This window comes from Cervus canadensis, chromosome X (genome assembly GCF_019320065.1).
Source record: "Cervus canadensis isolate Bull #8, Minnesota chromosome X, ASM1932006v1, whole genome shotgun sequence".
NCBI lineage: Eukaryota > Metazoa > Chordata > Mammalia > Artiodactyla > Cervidae > Cervus > Cervus canadensis.
This window is the reverse complement of record NC_057419.1, coordinates 21,542,693-21,561,378: the sequence shown is the minus strand read 5'-3', so window position 1 is coordinate 21,561,378 and position 18,686 is coordinate 21,542,693. Positions and strand designations below refer to the sequence as shown.

At 37.6% G+C, this 18,686-nt stretch overlaps 1 protein-coding gene across 4 annotated transcripts in view; it reads left to right on the top strand.

Moving 5' to 3' along the window:
* Positions 1 to 18,686, top strand: part of SCML2 (Scm polycomb group protein like 2) — a 103,770-nt gene that overhangs the window by 38,145 nt on the left and 46,939 nt on the right. For all 4 annotated transcript variants that reach the window (XM_043459442.1, XM_043459444.1, XM_043459441.1 and 1 more), the window contains one exon: positions 6,898 to 7,141. In XM_043459442.1, the coding sequence (XP_043315377.1) occupies positions 6,898 to 7,141 (244 nt within the window). The remainder of the gene's footprint in view (positions 1 to 6,897; positions 7,142 to 18,686) is intronic.

The following is an 18,686-nucleotide window of genomic DNA, read 5'->3' as shown; positions in this document are numbered from 1 at the left end:
TAAGATTTGGCTTGGGTACATGGATTTGGGATTTTTTAGCTTAAATGGTAGTGATAGAAGCCTTGAGTGTGAATGAGCCAGTTCAAAGGCAAAACAGAGAAGGAGAGAAGAGTGTCAAGTTTAGAACCTTGAGAAATACCCACTCACCTTTATAGTATATAAGTACCAATATCAGGAACTTAGTAGAGGTCAGTTAAAAGGAAAGCTGATTCTTGACTATTTTATAGAGGAAGTTCATCAGTTACATTAGCAAGAACTGAAGACCAACTGAAAAGTGTCCTCAGAGTTAAGTTTGTAGTCATGAAGGCAGAATATTGTTAGAGTTCATTCCTAATGGCCTCAGTTTACTCTGAAATGGGAAACCGACAAAGGCTAGAGGGGAGGATTCATACATAGACTGAAAGTCTACTATATTCTACCACCACCAAGGCAGAGAGCTTACTCTGTGGTTGGGGAGAAAGTCAATTAACAAATAAAATAATAAACATTTAATGACGAAACATTGGTCTTAAGGCAAATGATAAAGGTTTGGAATAGCTGCCATATGGGATGGGAGAGGGATTGACCTAGGGACATGTGACAGTATTTTGGAGGGTTCACCTGAGGACGAAGTCTAAACATGTGTAGCACTGCATGTAATACGCATGTGGGAATTTTCTCCAGCAGTGCTCAGCAGCTAAGTTTAAAAAGGTAAAGTGGAGGGTGATACTGAACTAAGGTTTGGAGATAATATAACCAGGACAAGGGGATAAGTTGGTTTGGGGTGCTGAGAAGAAAGTGGTGATGTGATGCTGTGTAACCACCTGACCTGCCTCTTGAGAAACCCGTATGCAGGTCAGGAAGCAACAGTTAGAACTGGACATGGAACAACAGACTGGTTCCAAATAGGAAAAGGAGTACGTCAAGGCTGTATATTGTCACCCTGCTTATTTAACTTATATGCAGAGTACATCATGAGACACGCTGGGCTAGAAGAAGCACAAGCTGGAACCAAGATTGCTGGGAGAAATATCAATAACCTCAGATATACAGATGACACCACCCTTATGGCAAAAGTGAAGAACTAAAGAACATCTTGATGAACATGAAAAAGGAGAGTGAAAAAGTTGGCTTAAAGCTCAACATTCAGAAAACTAAGATCATGGCATCTGGTCCCATCACTTCATGGGAAATAGACGGGGAAACAGTGGAAACAGTGGCTGACTTTATTTTCCTGGGCTCCAAAATCACTGCAGATGGTGATTGCAGCCATGAAATTAAAAGACGCTTACTCCTTGGAAGGAAAGTTATGACCAACCTAGACAGCCTATTAAAAGGCAGAGACATTACTTTGCCAACAAAGGTCCGTCTGGTCAAGGCTATGGTTTTTCCAGTGGTCATGTATGGATGTGAGAGTAGGACTATAAAGAAAGCTGAGCACAGACGAATTGATGCTTTTGAACTGTGGTGTTGAAGAAGACTCTTGAGAGTCCCTTGAACTGCAAGGAGATCCAACCAGTCCATCCTAAAGGAAATCAGTCCTGGGTGTTCATTGGAAGGACTGATGCAGAAGCTGAAACTCCAGTACTTTGGCCCCCTGATGTGAAGAGTTGACTCATTGGAAAAGACCCTGATGCTGGGAAAGATTGAGGGCAGGAGGAGAAAGAGACAACAGAGGATGAGATGGTTGGATGGCATCATCGACTCGATGGACATGGGTTTGGGTGGACTCCAGGAGTTGGTGATGGACAGGGAGGCCTGGTGTACTGTGCTTCATGGGGTCGCAAAGAGTCGGACACAACTGAGCGACTGAACTGAACTGAACTGAACCTGGATGTGAAAGGGTGTGATAGAAGTTGAGTGTTTGGTCCTTTTCTTTATACAGTAGTTCTCAACAGGGGATGTTTTTGGTTATCACAACTGTGTGTGTGTGGGGGTGCTACTTATATCTAGTGATTAGAGACCAGGGATACTACTAAACATCCTACAATGCACAGAACAGCCCCACAACAGAATGTTCTGATCCCAAATGACAATAGTGTTGTGTTTGAGAAACTGATCTTTATTAATTCCTTGGTGATTAATCTAATTCCTGACTTTAAGTATAGTTTATATGCAGATGCCTTTCAGATTTATATTTCTGGTCCAGACCTTTTGCTCCCAACTCAGACTTCTATATCCAGCCCACCTACTCAGTATCCCTCCTTGGGGATGTGTCTAATAGACATCAAACTGCTCAACCTGCAGCCTTTCCCATATCAAGGAATAGCAACTGTCTTTCCATTTGCTTAAGCCAAATCCTTGGTGTTTATTTCTGTCACACACTGCATCCAGTCCATATGGAAACTCCATTTCCTTTATCTTTAAAATATATTTGAAATCCAACTACTTCTTGCCATCTCAGTTGCTGTCAGACTGGTATAAGCTGCCTTTATCTCGCACTTGGATTACTGAGTCACCTCTTTATTGATCTCTTTACAGTCTGTTGTCAACATAGCAACCAGAGTATTCCTTTAAAAACATAAGCGAGATTATATCACTCCTCTCCTCAAAGTCATCCAGGGGCTCCCTGATTCACTCAGGGTAAAAGCCAGAGTTCTTACAGTGGCCTCCACAATTCTACATGATATGACCCCTCATCTCTCTGACCATGTCTCCTACTGTCCTCCTACTTGCATACTACATTTTAGCCACACTCTTCTTGTTCATTGAACATTTCAGACACGTCTTCTGTTTTAGGGCCTTGGTTCCTAGCTGTTTTCTCTGCCTAAAGCACTCTTCCTCTAGATAACTGGCTAATAATCTCCTTTGGGCGTCTGTTCACATGTCACCTTCCAGATGAGGCTTGTCCTGATTCCCCTGTTTATTTATTTTTAAAGAATTTTATTTATTTATTTATGGCTGTGCATGCTGCGTGTTTGCTGCTGCACGGACTTTACTCTAGTTTTGGTGAGCAGGGGCTACTGTCTAGTTGCAGTGTTCAGGCTTCTCATTGTGGTGGTTTCTCTTGTTGCATAGCACAGGCTCTGGGGCACACTGGCTTCTGTAGTTGTGGCACCCGGGCTATAGAGTGCGGGCTCAATAGTTGTGGTGCATGGACTCAGTTGTTCCACAGCATGCGGGATTATCCTGGATCAGGGATCAAACCGGTGTCTCTTGCATTGGCAGGTGGATTCTTTGCCACTGAGCAACCAGGGAAGCCCTGATTGCCCTATTTATAATCTCACAACCCCTCCCCTACATTGCTCTCTGGATCTCCCTTGCTCTGCTCTGCTCTGTCTTTCTGCAAAGCATTTATCATTTATAACATAGAATATATTTTACTTATTATGTTCTTTATCTTTCTCTTTACTAGCATGTGAGCAGTGCACAGGTGGGGTTTTTTGTTTATTTTGCCAGCTAATATTGGGTTGGCCAAAAAGTTCGTTGGTGTGAATGAACTTTTTGGCCAACCCAATATACATCAAGAACCTTCAGTAGTGTCTGGCACTTAGTAGGCACTCAGTAAATATTTGTAAATGAATAAATGAAGGTTAAAGGACTAGAATTCTTGATGAAATCGAAGTAATTGATTAAAAGTAAGGAAGTAGAAATTTAAGGATAGGAGTTTGTGATCAGAGGTAGACTCCAGGAATATAGCTGTAAACGTAGCTATAAAAGACTCCTTCCTTTATGGAGCTTACCTTCTAGCTGAGTAAATTTATAGTAAATCATAATAAATGCATTATATTATGCTTGATAGTTGTATATGCTAAGGACAACAAAGGGGTGATGTTTTAGATATTTTGGCAAGGAAGGTCTTGCTGAGAAGGTGCCATTTGAGTGAAGATGTGAAGAAAGGGAGAGAATGAACCTTGAGACTACAAGGGTAAAAATATTTCAGGCAGAAGGGTAATGTAGATAATGCTAAGACTGGCTTCAATCAGTGGGATATCGGAGAAAATAGCCTGTAAGAAGAACCATATTGTAGGTAGGCAAGAAGGGAGGTTAAAAGGCCATTCTTTGCTAGCCACCTTTTAGAACAGAATCATTTTCTTACAGTAAAAGAAAAGAGAATGATCCCTTTTTATTTAAACTTTTGCTTTCGCAAATTGTATCTTTGTGTTTAGGAAGTCATTCAAGAATGGATAATGACAAACTATATTCTTTTAAAACATATCTTAAAGCAACTTTTGTATCATTACCTTTTGTTGACAGCAGAGGGAACCATTTTGCAAATTATCTAAATCTGGAAGGAGGTTGGTTGTTTTGTGATAAAACCCTTTCATTTACTGTGTTATGAAAAAAGAGTTAATTTGTTATGAAACAAATTAAAATTTGTTTTCTTCTAGAGCTCTATTAATACTTGTGTAAGAAAATTTATAGGGTATTCATGAAATTTAGAAGAAATAGGGGTTTCCCTGGTGGCTCAGATGGTAAAGAATCTGCCTGCAATGCACGAGACCTGGGTTTGATCCTTGGGTCGGGAAGATCCCCTGGAGAAGGGAATGGCTACCCACTCCAGTATTCTTGCCTGGAGAATTCCATGGATGGAAGAGCCTGGTGGGCTATAGTCCATAGGGTTACAAAGAGTCAGACATGACTGAGGGAACAGAGAAAGCATGGGATGATGAGATGGGTTTAAAGGGGACATTTTAAAAAGGAACCCATATACCAGATAGGTTTTAAAAATTATATCTTGTTGAAAGAGGTAGTTCAGAGCTTGTTTACTGTTCTCCAGGTGATTCTTTGGTTCATTCATTTAAAAAAATGCTTGCCATTGGGTACTGTGCTGGAAATAACATTGTGAAAAAGATCTCAGAGGAGTGAACACATTTTAATAGTTTCACAGTTGAAGGCAAGAGTGCCTCTTTGGTGGGCCTCGGAATAGCAGGCATTGTTCAGGGAAGCTTTAAAGAGACCAGGGGAACTGGGTTTTGAGGTGTGGAAGAGTTGGAATTGGTTTGGCAGATGTTGGGGTGTAGAGTGTTCCAGAAAGTTGGCTAGTTAGACTTAAAATCTAGCTCTGATACTTATGGTGTAGTCAGGCCATTGTACATCAGTTGTATCATCTGTAAGATGGGTATAATAACTGCACTGGCTTCATAGGACTGTTGTGAGAATTAAATGAATATATAGAGAATATTTAAACTGTGCATATACTCAACAATTGAAGGTGGTTGTTTTTGTTCAGTCACTAAGTTGTGTCTGACTCTTTGCGCCCCTACAAACTGTAGCACACCAGGCTTCCCTGTCCTTCACTATCTCCCGGAGTTTGCTCAAACTCATGTCCATTGAGTCGGTGATGCCATCCAACCATCTCATCCTCTGTTGCTCCTGTCTCCTCCTGCCCTCCATCTTTCCCATCATGAGGGTCTTTTCCAGTGAGTTGGCTCTTCGCATCAGGTGGCCAAAGTATTGGAGCTTCAGCATCAGTCCTTCCAGTGAATATTCAGGGTTGATTTCCTTTAGGATTGACTGATTTGATCTTCTTGCTGTCCAAGAGACTCCCAAGAGTCTTCTCCAACACCACAGTTCGAAAGCATCAATTCTTCGGCACTCAGCCTTCTTTATGGTCCAACTTTTACAACTGTACATGACTATTGAAAAAGCTGTAGCTTTGACTATATGGATCTTTGTCAGCAAAGTGATGTCTCTGCTTTGCCATCCCAAAAGAAAAGAAATGCAAGAAGGCAAAGTGGTTGTCTGAGGAGGCCTTACAAATAGCTGAGAAAAAAAGAGAAGGGAAAGGCAAAGGAGAAAGGGGAAGATTCACCCAACTGAATGCAGAGTTCCAGAGAAGAGCAGGGAGAGATAAGAAAGCCTTCTTAAGTGAACAATTCAAAGAAATAGAGGAAATTGAAGGTTAACCTTTTTATAATGTGTTCCCTAATACTATTTATTTTCTGATTTCTGGAAGTCTTAATGAAGAGAAAGTTAACTTTTAATGTTGTTATTCTAGAGATCTAGGGGGTACAATTGGCAGGTTGTAGTCTCTGAATCCGAGTGTTGGGGGAAAGGATGCGTCTAGGGTAGTAGTTCTCAGCCTTGGATACACAGTAGAATCATCTGGGCAGTTAAAATGTGCCCTAAGCCCTATATCAGACCAGTTTAATCAATATCTCTGGCACTGTGGCCCCAGGAGATTCTAATGTTTAGTCTTGCTGAGAACCACAGGTCTAGGGCCATTTCCAGGTTTCTGACTTGGGTAACTGGATTGCTGATGGTGCCATATACTGGGATAAAAAGCAGAGTGGAAAAAAAGAAGATGTTGCTTTTAATGTAGCCCTTGGTCTAAGAATCCTGTTAGCATTTGTATGCTTTAGCTTTTTGTAGTTAAGGAATGCTTTTAAATATTTGTTTCTGGATTGCATATCATAAATGACCCCAGACTGTGACTTTCATGTTCTTGTATCTACATTTTATATTTTGAGTTTCTTTTTAGATATTATCTGCTGCTGTTCCTTCTCTTTGGACTTATCTTTCAAATTACTCTATAATTTACATATTTTTAGATTTGTTTGACTCCCTCTTTTAAAATTTCTTGTTATTGCTTCCTCCCCTTCATCCTGTCTGGCCTCCCAACCACTGTTACCACCACTATTAGAATGTAATGTCTACAAGAACAGGGATCTTGATATTTTTGTTTGCCTATGAGTGGTAAATTCCTGGTACATAGTATGTAATACATATTTCTTGAATGAATGAATGACCATCAGGCTGGTTTTGTTTTCTTCTAGGTTCTTGACTATGCTCCAGAGTAAGTGAAATATTGTAGAGCAGAGTTTCAAAGGGATCTGTGAGAACTGTCTCTTCCCGTATTTAATTGATAAACATGAAGCTTAATTTTTGGTTGCTGAAGATTGTAAGAATATAGTTGAGCAAATGCTTCTTAATACATCTTAACAATGAAAACTTTTTTTTCTAATATTTTGGTAGGAACCACCAAAGCCACCTCTAAATAATTTTAAAGTGGGAATGAAACTTGAAGCTGTAGACAGAAAGAACCCTTATCTGATCTGCCCTGCAACTATTGGAAATGTTAAAGGAGATGAAGTTTATATCACGTTTGATGGCTGGAGCGGAGCTTTCGATTATTGGTGCAAGTATGATTGTCGAGATATTTTCCCAGTTGGGTGGTGTAACCTGACAGGAGATATATTACAACCACTAGGAAGTAATGGTAAGATAATAACTAACTAATACATGTTCTTTTATTTTATTGAAGTTAGATCTAACTGCTGTTGACATTGAGGGTAGAACTTCATACCTAACTGAGGAACAGCAGGCAGAACAGTGAGGGCACTGTTCAGGTTAGAGAACTCAAGGTATAAGGTTATAATTAGAATTCTTGAGGGTCAGCACAACATCATGGTCTGAATTGATAGACCACACTGGCCAATATGGGCAAAGCTGCAGGCCACATTTACACCATTGAAGCTTTGCTGCTGTAAGCATTTTGGGGTGCTTAGCTACATTTATAGTTGCTATCCTATTTAAAATTACACATGGCATCCCATTGTTAATATCTTGAAGATTTTTTTTAAAGGTTGGGCATAGCAATTGTTATACATGTTTTACATGATTTTGGTTGATTTTTCAAGTTAAATTGGTGCTTTGATAGTGTTAAGATTTTACTTTTATAAAGATTTTACTTATGCATGTTAAAACTTTTTGACTATGAAAGCTATCACAAATTAGTATGTTATTTACTATGTTATTTCAGTCAAGTGTTTATCAGTTGTAATGCTGTGCTTCCTAAGTTGAATACTGTGTTATCTAGCGTAGATATTTTCTTTCAGAAAAAAGACATCAAAATATTGAAGCTCCTTGGTTGACTCTTCCAAGGACATAGACATACCTAACCTGGTCTTCTGTGATGAAATAACTGCTGAGATTTAACTGGAATCTAAGCACAGAACCCAGTCATTTGATCCAAGTTAAATGTGAACTTATTAGTGGAATCAAATATAAATCTACTTAAAATTTACTCCACTATGTTAATTTATACCAGAAAGAAAAGAAAGATGAGTGTAGGAAATGAATAGGTAACGTGTGTGGAGGAAGGCAGTACTTAAATATGAGCATATAGCCATAATGTTCTTGTAACTGCTAGTAGAATCTTATGTAATTTGGAACTTTAAGACATCCCATTATTCTGCAGTACTACATACCATGATGTTCTTTTTATTAGGTACCTCTTTTTACCAGTTCCCTGCTGTCATAATTTTAGGTAACAGATGTTAATGGTTGATTTTTGTAAAATTTAATATGATACAGATTTATGTACATATGATACTAAAATAAGGCATAGTCTCTGCCCTCAAGAAGTTTACCTTCTACTGGGAGAGGGATGAATGGAGGGATAGACTTTTTAAAAAGATACAATACAAAATTAACAGTGTGAAAATAGAGATACATGCTAGAGGTGAAGGTGGCTGAAAGACATCTGGCTTGTTTAGGCTGGCGGTAATGGTGGTTGGGTAAGGGAACGCTTCACAAGAAGATGCATGATGTGAGTATTAAGAGAGGAGAAGGAGTTTGCCAGGCAGAATGGAGATAAAGGTAGGAGATAAAGACATCACAAAGGTGTGAAATTGCAGTGTGTTCTGCAAACTGATGAGTTCAAGTTGGGACATGGTAACTTCGGAAGGTGTAGTCAAGAATGCTATTGTCGTTCAGTATCTGGTCTCCCCCCTTTTTCTCCCCTTAGTAACAGTTTGGCTGACTAACATAAAGACTAGATTTCTAGCCTTTTTAGCAGTTAGTTATGGTCTTGACACTTAAATCCTTATCAGTGGGATAAAAGCACAGGTAGTGTGTTACAGAGAGGTAAATGTACCCTTCTCCCTTCTTGCTTCTGTTCCGCTGTTAGAAATGTGGTTGTTTTGGATGGAGCTCTATCTTGAACTATAAAATGGGGACCATATTCTAGGCATTTTGAAGTGGAAAGCAGAAAGGAGCCAGACTCTCTGAGAACTTTGTGGAGCAGAATTTTTATACTAACCTATTCCAGACTATTTGAGAGAAATAAACTTCTGTGTTATGTAAACCACTATTTTATGCTTTTCTGTTACTGTTAGCTGAATTTAATCCTAACTGATTGATTCAGGGTAATTTAGGATATCCTGGTGGACATGTCCATTGGATTGATGCACATGCAGATCTGATGCCTACAAATTAGGTCTTGGTTGACACAGCGGCTTTGAGAATCATCAGGTTCATTCAAATAAATACCCTTTGTGTCAGGTGGGATTTTAGTTATTGGCAGGGGTGGGGGTTGTGGAGGTAAGGCAGCTTACACATCCTGTTGATAACAGTAACTGGTGGGGTTTGATGCATGAGACAAGTGCTCAGGGCTGGTGCACTGGGAAGACCCCGAGGGATGGGATGGGGAGGGAGGTGGGAGGGGGGATCAGGATGGGGAACACATGTAAATCCATGGCTGATTCATGTCAATGTATGGCAAAAACCACTACAATATTGTAAAGTAATTAGCCTCCAACTAATAAAAATGAAAAAAAATTAAAAAAAACAACAAACAATAACTGGTAGAAGTTTTGGGTGTTATTTTTGGTGCATGTGTAACAGAAGGTAGACGAGGACCGACAGAACCTTGTGGGTCAATATTTAAATCAGTAATTCTTACACTTAAATCAACTGGGAGACCTTGTTAAAAGGCTGATACCCTGATACTCATGACTAGGTGTTCTGAATTAGTAGGTCCGGAGTGGGGCACAGGTGTTTCCATTGCACGTGGTTTGAAGCCCAAACTTTTTTTTTTTATTGAAGCACAAGAGATGGGTAGATGGTAGAATTCAATTTAGGACACTGAGAAACAATATATATAAATGTAAGAGATTCGTTAGATTGATTCCCCCAACAACAGAAGAGAAAAATATTTTAAGTAAATAAGTATTCAACACTATCAAATGTGGCGTAATTCTCTCTCTTTATAATGTTCAACTTTTATCTGTCCTAAAGAGATGCGTTTCTTACAGATAGTTGATTTTAATTTTTTTTTTTGCCAGTCAGCTAGTCTGTTTTTTTAAACTGGAGCTTTTAATCTATTTATATTTATTGTAATCACAAATATATTGCGTTTTCAATATGCCATCTTATTTTGTGCTTTTTATTTGTCTTGCCTTTTCCATGTTCTAGTTTCTTTTCTTATCCTTGGATTATTTTTTCTTATTCCATTTGTTCCCCTCTTGTTTGGAAGTTATACACTATATTTTCTGTTTTTATAATACTCTAGGAATTTTAACATATTTTCTTAAAGGAAGTCTGAAATCTTTATTCTGCATTAAGCCAATAAAGGAAACTTAGAATATTCTACCCATTTATGCCCTTCAAATTCATGTTATTACTGTTGTATGTTTTAATTAGGTATTTTTGTAATCCTATAAACTGTGTGTGTGTGTGTGTATCTGTGTGTGTGTGTATATATATATGCTTCCCTGATAGCTCAGTTGGTAATGAATCCACCTGTGATGCAGGAGACCCCGGTTCGATTCCTGGGTTGGGAAGATCTGCTGGAGAAGGGATAGGCTACCCACTCCAGTATTCTTGGGCTTCCCTTGTGGCTCAGCTGGTAAAGAGTCCCCCTGCAGTGCAGGAGACCTGGGTTTGATCCCTGATTGGAAAGATCCCCTAGAGAAGGGAAAGGCTACCCACTCCAGTATTCTGGCCTGGAGAATTTCATGGACTGTATAGTCCATGGGGTCGCAAGGAGTTGGACATAACTGAGCGACTTTTCACTTCACTTCATATATATATATACACATACACATACTACATCTTCTTAAACCAGTTGTCTGTTGATGGCCATTTGGATTGTTTCCATGTCTTGGCTATTATAAATAATGCTTCTGTGAACACTGGGTTGCATGTATTTTTTCAAATTAGTGTTTTCATCTTTTCTGGATGTATACCCAAGAGTGAGATTTCTGGATCATATGGTAGCTCTATTTTTAGTTTTTAAAGGAACCTCCTTACTGTTTTCCATGGTGACTGCACCAATCTGCATTCCCACCAATAGTGTAAGAGGATTCCCCTTTCTCCACACCCTCTCCAGCATTTATTATTGTAGATTTTTTTTGTGTGTGTGTGTTTTCCTGGTAGAATTTTATTTTTTTTTACAGTTTTAAATTTACTTAAAAAATTTTTTTTATTAAAGGATAATTGCTTTACAGAATTTTGGTGTTTTCTGTCAAACCTCAACATGAATCAGCTATAGGTATACATATATCCCCTCCCTTTTAAACCTCCCTCCCATCTCCCTCCCCATCCCACCCCTCTAGGTTGATACAGAGCCCCTGTTTGAGTTTCCTGAGCCATACAGCAAATTCCCTGGTTTTTAAAATAGCTATCTATTTTACATATGGTAATGTAAGTTTCCATGTTACTCTTTCCATACATCTCACCCTCTCCTCCCCTCTTCCCATGTCCATAAGTCTGTTCTCTATGTCTGTTTCTCCATTGCTGCTCTGTAAATAAATTCTTCAGTACCATTTTTCTAGGTTCCATATATATGCATTAGAATACGGTATTTATCTTTCTCTTTCTGACTTACTGCACTCTGTATAATAGGTTCTAGGTTCATCCATTTCATTAGAATGGACTCAAATGCATTCCTTTTTATGACTGAATAATACTCCATTGTGTATTTGTTCCACAATTTCTTTATCCATTCATCTTGTCAGTTGACATCCAGATTGCTTCCATGTTCTAGCTATTGTAAATAGTGCTGCAGTGAACAATGGGATACACATGTCTTTTTAAATTTTGGTTTCCTCAGGGTATATGCCTAGGAGTGGGATTGCTGGGTCATATGGTAGTTTTATTCCTAGTTTCTTAAGGAATCTCCATACCATCTTCCATAGTGACTGTATCAATTTACATTCCCAACAACAGTGGAAGAGGGTTCCCTTTTCTCCACACCCTCTCCAGCATTTATTTTTTGTAGACTTTTTGATGATGGCCATTCTGACTGGTGTGAGGTGATATCTCATAGTAGTTTTGATTTGCATTTCTCTAATAATGAGCCATGTTGAGCATCTTTTCATGTGTTTGTTAGCCATCTATATGTCTTCTTTGGAGAAATATGTTTAGGTCTTTTTCCCAGTTTTTGATTGGGCTGTTTGCTTTTCTGGTATTGAGTTGTATGAGTTGCTTGTATATTTTGGAAATGAATCCTTCATCAGTTGTTTCATTTGCTATTATTTTCTCCCATTCTGAGAGTTGTCTTTTCACCTTGCTTATAGTTTCCTTTGCTGTGCAAAAGCTTTTAAGTTTAATCAGGTCCACTTGTTTGCTTTTTTTTTTATTTCCATTCCTGTAGGAGGTGGGTCATAGAGGATCTTGCTTTGATTTATGTCATTGAGTGTTCTGCCTATGTTTTCCTCTAAGAGTTTTATAGTTTCTGGTCTTCCATTTAGATCTTTAATCCATTTTCAGTTTATCTTTGTGTATGGTGTTAGGAAGTGTTCTAATTTCATCCTTTTACATATAGCTGTCCAGTTTTCCCAGCACCATTAATTAAAGAGGCTATGTTTGCCCCATTGTATATTCTTGCCTCCTTTGTCAAAAATAAGGTAGCCATAGGTGCGTGGGTTTATTTCTGGGCTTTCTGTCTTTAGCCATTGGTCTATATTTCTGTTTTTGTGCCAATACCATGCTGTCTTGATGACTGTAGCTTTGTAGTATAATCTGAAGTCAGGAAGGTTAATTCCTCCAGCTCCATTCTTCTTTCTCTAGACTGCTTTGGCTCTTCAGGGTCTTTTGGGTTTCTGTATGAATTGTGAAACTTTTTGTTCTAGTTCTGTGAAAATGCCATTGGTAATTTGATAGGGATCGCATTGAATCTGTAGATTGCATTTGGTAGTATGGTTATTTTCACAATATTGATTCTTCCTACCCAAGAACGTAGAATATCCCTCCTTCTGTTCAGTCATCTTTCTTTCATTAGTGTTTTATAATTTTCAGTGTACAGTTCTTTTGTCTCCTTAGGTAAGTTTATTCCTAGATATTTAATTCTTTCTGTTGCAATGGTGAATGGGATTGATCCCTTAATTTCTCTTTCTGATTTTTCATTGTTACTGTATATAGAAATACAAGTGATTTCTGTGTATTGATTTTGTATCCTGCAGCTTTGCTTAAATTCACTGATTAGCTCTAGCAATTTTCTGATACTATCTTTAGGGTTTTCTATGTACAGTATCATGTCATCTGCAAACAGTGAGAGCTTTACTTCTTCTTTTCTGATCTGGATTCCTTTTATTTCTTTTTCTTCTCAGATTGCTGTGGCTAGGACTTCCAGAACTATGTTGAGTAATAGTGGTGAAAGTGGACATCCTTGTCTTGTTCCTGATCTTAGGGGGAATGCTTTCAGTTTTTCACCATTAAAAATAATGTTTGCTGTAGGCTTATCATATATGGCCTTTACTATGTTGAGGTAGGTTCCTTCTATGCCCATTTTTTGAAGAGTTTTAATTATAAATTGGTACTGAATTTTGTCAAAGGCTTTTCCTGCATCTATTCAGATTATCATGTGATTTTTATATTTGTTAATATGATTATGCCAAAGCCTTTGACTGTGAGGATCACAATAAACTGTGGAAAATTATGAAAGAGATGGGAATACCAGACCACTTGACCTGCCTCTTGAGAAACCTATGTGCAGGTCAGCAAGCAACAGTTAGAACTGGACGTGGAACAACAGACTGGTTTCCAAATAGGAAAAGGAGTACGTCATGGCTGTATATTGTCACCCTGCTTATTTAACTTATATGCAGAGTACATCATGAGACACGCTGGGCTAGAAGAAGCACAAGCTGGAACCAAGATTGCTGGGAGAAACATCAATAACCTCAGATATGCAGATGAGACCACCCTTATGGCAGAAAGTGAAGAGCAACTAAAAAGCCTCTTGATGAAAGTGAAAGAGGAGAGTGAAAAAGTTTGCTTAAATCTCAACATTCAGAAAACTAAGATCATGGCATCTGGTCCCATCACTTCATAGTGAATAGATGGGGAAACAGTGGCTGACTTTTATTTTTCTGGGCTCCAAAATCACTGCAGATGGTGATTGCAGCCTTGAAATTAAAAGATGCTTACTCCTTAGAAGGAAAGTTATGACCAACCTAGACAGCCTATTAAAAAGCAGAAAGATTACTTTGCCAAAAAAGGTCCGTCTAGTCAAGGCTATGGTTTTTCCAGTGGTCAGGTATGGATGTTGGACTGTGAAGAAAGCTGAGCACCAAAGAGTTGATGCTTTTGAACTGTGGAGAAGACTCTTGAGAGTCCCTTGGACTGCAAGGAGATCCAACCAGTCTATTCTAAAGGAGATCAGTCCTGGGTGTTCATTGGAAGGACTGATGTTGAAGCTGAAACTCCAATACTTTGGCCACCTGATGTGAAGAGTTGACTCATTGGAAAAGACCCTGATGCTGGGAGGGATTGGGGGCAGGAGGAGAAGGGGACGACAGAGGATGAGATGGTTAGATGGCATTACTGACTCAATGGACGTGAGTTTGAGTAACCTCTGGGAGTTGGTGATGGACAGGGAGGCCTGGCGTGCTGCGATTCATGGGGTCACAAAGAGTTGGACATGACTGAGCGACTGAACTGAACTGAACTGAATATGGCGTATCACACTGATTGATTTGCGTATATTGAAGAATCCTTGCATCCCTGGAATAAACTCAACTTGATCGTGGTGTATGAGCTTTTTGATGCATTGCTGAATTCTGTTAGCTAAAATTGTGTTGAGGTTTTTTTGCATCTTTTCATCAGTGATATTAGCCTGTAGTTTTCTTTTTTTGTGCTGTCTTTGTCTGGTTTTGGTGTCATAGTGATGGTGGCCTTGTAGAATGAGTTTGGATGTGTTCCTTCCTCTGCAATTTTTGAAAGATTGAACTTTTCTAAGAATCTGTCCATTTCTTCCACATTATCCATTTTATTGCCATATAGTTCATAATAGTCTCTTATAATCCTTTGTATTTCTGCATTGTCTGTTGTAACCTCTCCTTTTTCATTTCTAATTTTGTTGATTTGATTCTTCTTTTTTTCTTGATAAGTTTGGCTAGAGGTTTGTCAATTTTGTTTATCTTCTTAAAGAACCAACTTTTAGTTTTATTATCTTTAGTATTGTTTCTTCCATTTCTATTTCATTTATTTCTGCCCCGATCTTTATGATTTCTTTCCTTCTACTAATTTTGGAGTTTTTTTGTTCTCCTTTTTTCAGTTGTTTTAGGTGTAACGTTAGGTTGTCTGTTCAGTGTTTTTCTTGTTTCTTGAGGTAGGATTGTATTGCAAAAACTTCCCTCTTAGAACTGCTTTTCTTGCATCCCACAGGTTTTGAGTTGTCGTGTTTTCATTGTCATTTGTTTCTAGAAATCTTTTGATTTCTTCAGTAATCTGTTGGTTATTTATGAACATATTTAATCTCCATATGTTTGTGTTTCTTACAGTTTTTTTTCTTGTAATTGATACCTAGTCTCATAGCATTGTGGTTGGAGAAGATGCTTGATTATTATTTGTAGACTTTTTGATGATAGCCATTCTGACCAGTGTGAGATGATACCTCATTGTGGCTTTTATTTTCATTTTTCTGATAATTAGTGATTTTCAGTATCTTTTCACGTGCCTGTTGGCCAACTGTGTGTCTTTGGAGAAATGTCTGTATGAGTTTTCTCATGATTGGTTTGTTTGGTGTTTTTGATGTTCAGCTGTATGAATTCTTTGTGTGTTTTGGATCTTAACCCCTTGTTGGTGGCATCATTTGCAAATATTTTCTCTCATTCTATAGGTTTTCTTTTAATTTTGTTGATGGTTACATTTGCTGTGCAGAAGCTTTTAAATTTGATTAGGTCTTATTTGTTTATTTTTTTCTCTTTATTTCTTTTGCTTTGGGAGACTTATCTAAGAAAGTATGGCTGCAATTAATATCAGAGAATGTTTTGCCTATATTCTCTTCTGTGAGTTTTATGGTGTCATGTGTTTTTTAGGTCTTTTAACCATTTTTAGTTCATTTTTGTATATGGTGTGAAGAAGTGTTCTAATTTCATTGGTTTACATGTAAGCTGTCCAGGGTCCCCAACACAACTTGTTGAAAAGACTATCTTTTTCTGCATTGTATGTTCTTACCTTCTTTGTCAGAGATTAATTGACCGTAGGCTCTCTGTTCTGTTTCATTGATCTGTATGTCTGGTTTTGTGCCAATACCATTGCTGTTTTGATTACTGTAGCTTTGTGGTTTCATTTATAACTACTTTTTGAATACAAGTAATCCAACCTGGCTTCTTTGGTGGCTCAGATGGTAAAGAGTCTGCCTGCAATGGGGGAGACCTGAGTTTGATCCCTGGGTTGGGAAGATCCCTTGCAAATTGAAATGGCAACCCACTCCAGTATTCTTGTCTGGAAAATCCCATGAATGGAGTTGCCTGGTGGGCTACAGTCCATGGAGTTACAAAGAGTCGGACATGACCAGTGACTTTCATACACAATCCAACCTGTGCCAAAATAGTATTTGGAAGCAGTAGAATAGAAACAAAGATATGCCCCCTGGTGCCACATTCTGATATGTAAAGATTCACAGATGTTCCCACAAGAACTGTAGGATTCTGGGAAGAGTATGGTTAAATGTTGTTAGTTGATGTTCAGAGACATTGCATATATGATTCATTTTATTTTTTTCAAGCATTGCTTATTAATTACAGATAGATTAATAGTGTTAGTACTGTACTTACACAAGCTGAAATACTGTTTTTGAGTAGAGAAAACATTTACTTTAGCCAATATATAATTCACTAAATGACAGCTATAATATAGAAGTATCATTTCTTAGACATAATGTGGTATTCTTTTTATTTATTTATTTTTGGCTGTGCTGGGTCTTTGTTGCTGTGCAGGTTTTCTCTAGTTGCAGTGAGCAGGGCTATTCTCTTGTTGTGGTGTGTGCGCTTCTCACTGTGGTGGCTTTTCTTGTGAAACTTGGGCTCCATGGCATGCAGGCTTCAGTAGTGGTGGCTTGTGGGCTTCAGTAGTTGCAGAGCCTGAGCTCAGTAGCTGCGGCTTGCAGGCTCTAGAGTACAGACTCAGTAGCTGTGGCACATGGGCTTAGTTGCCCCGTGGCCTGTGAAATCTTCCCGGACCAAGGATTGAACTGGTGTCCCCTGCATTGACAGATGGATTCTTAACCATTGGACCATCATGGAAATCCTAATGTGATATATCCTTGAAAGCCAAATGTTTTTAAATTATTTTTTATTATTTTTAATATAATTTTTCTCTAATAGAAAAAGTAATAAATGCTTCAAGCAGAACAATGAGAAAAGCATACTGAGATAACCATGGCGAACAGTTTTATCTGTATTTGGCTTCAAATGCTTTTTAAAAATTTTTGTTTTACACATACAGCTTAAGAATACAGACACAGCAAAGCAGTAGAAAAATGTTGTTATAGCATATTTATTCTTAAAAATCATACAGAAGAATTTAGAAGAATGAGACTGTTCCTGTTTACTAAGAAAGATGTATTAATGTATTAATAAGATGTATTAATTGAAAAGAACAACCTCCCTAGTACATACAATATAATACCATTAAGTTAAAATAAGTATGTATTTCTATATTTAACAATAGATATATATAAATAAATACATAGAACAGATCTGAAAGGCTATACAAATTTGTAATAGTGATTATTTTTGGAAAGAGGTATAGGGTGGTAATGGGGACTTTTATCTGTGGCTTTTTTGTTGTTGTAGTTTAAACCAGAATGTATTGGTATGTTACATTTGTGTCTAAATTAATTCATGGTTTCAGTTTGAAAAATTATACTGCATACTCCACTCTTTTGTCTACTTTTTTCATGATATCTTGTGACTGTATTCCCACGTGAAGTACATTCATCCAGTTTCAATTTTACTTGTTTTGTGCTCCATCATGTGGCTGTACCATAATTTATTTATCGAAACTTCTGTTTTGTTTGAATTTAGGCTTTTTACACATTTATGTTATTAAATTAGATGATACGAAGAATATATCTTTGCACACTTCTCTAATTATCTACATAGTTTGCTGAGTCAGAGGGTATGTTTCTAAGGCTGACAAATTGTCATTCAGATAGGTATACTCACATCCACTCCCCTCAGTGGTGGGTGAAAATGTTTTTTTCCTTCTCTGGTCAACTTTGGGCATTATCTTCTTATTTTTGCTATTTTAAAAAATGTTATTTTTAAATTTTTTATTTCTTAGATTACTAGTGAGGTTGAATCTTTTTGTTTCCATTTATTTTAATTATTAATATTCCTTTATCATTTTCCTGCTAATTACCTTTTCCCACTTTTTTCTTATTGTTCCTTTCCTTGTGGATTTGAGTGATTCATTTGTTGCACATAATCAACCCTTTGTCATAAAAACAAAACCTTTTCCTCAGTCATTTGCTTTTTAATGATATTTATGGTCTTTTAAGAGAATGTACAGAACTGTTAAACTTATTGACTTGAATATTAAATAACTAAGGGGGCTTAGTTAAATCATTTCAAAAAGGACAAATAATATTAAATTAGTAGAATTTCATGAATTTTTAAAAATCTGCATTGTTTTTATTTGTTTTGAATATTTCTCAAACAGTTTGGATTTTTTTTGAACCTTTTTAAATTGCTTTTCCATTTTTTTTAAAGACTATAGCACATAAAACCTTTTCTTTTTTTTTTTTTTTT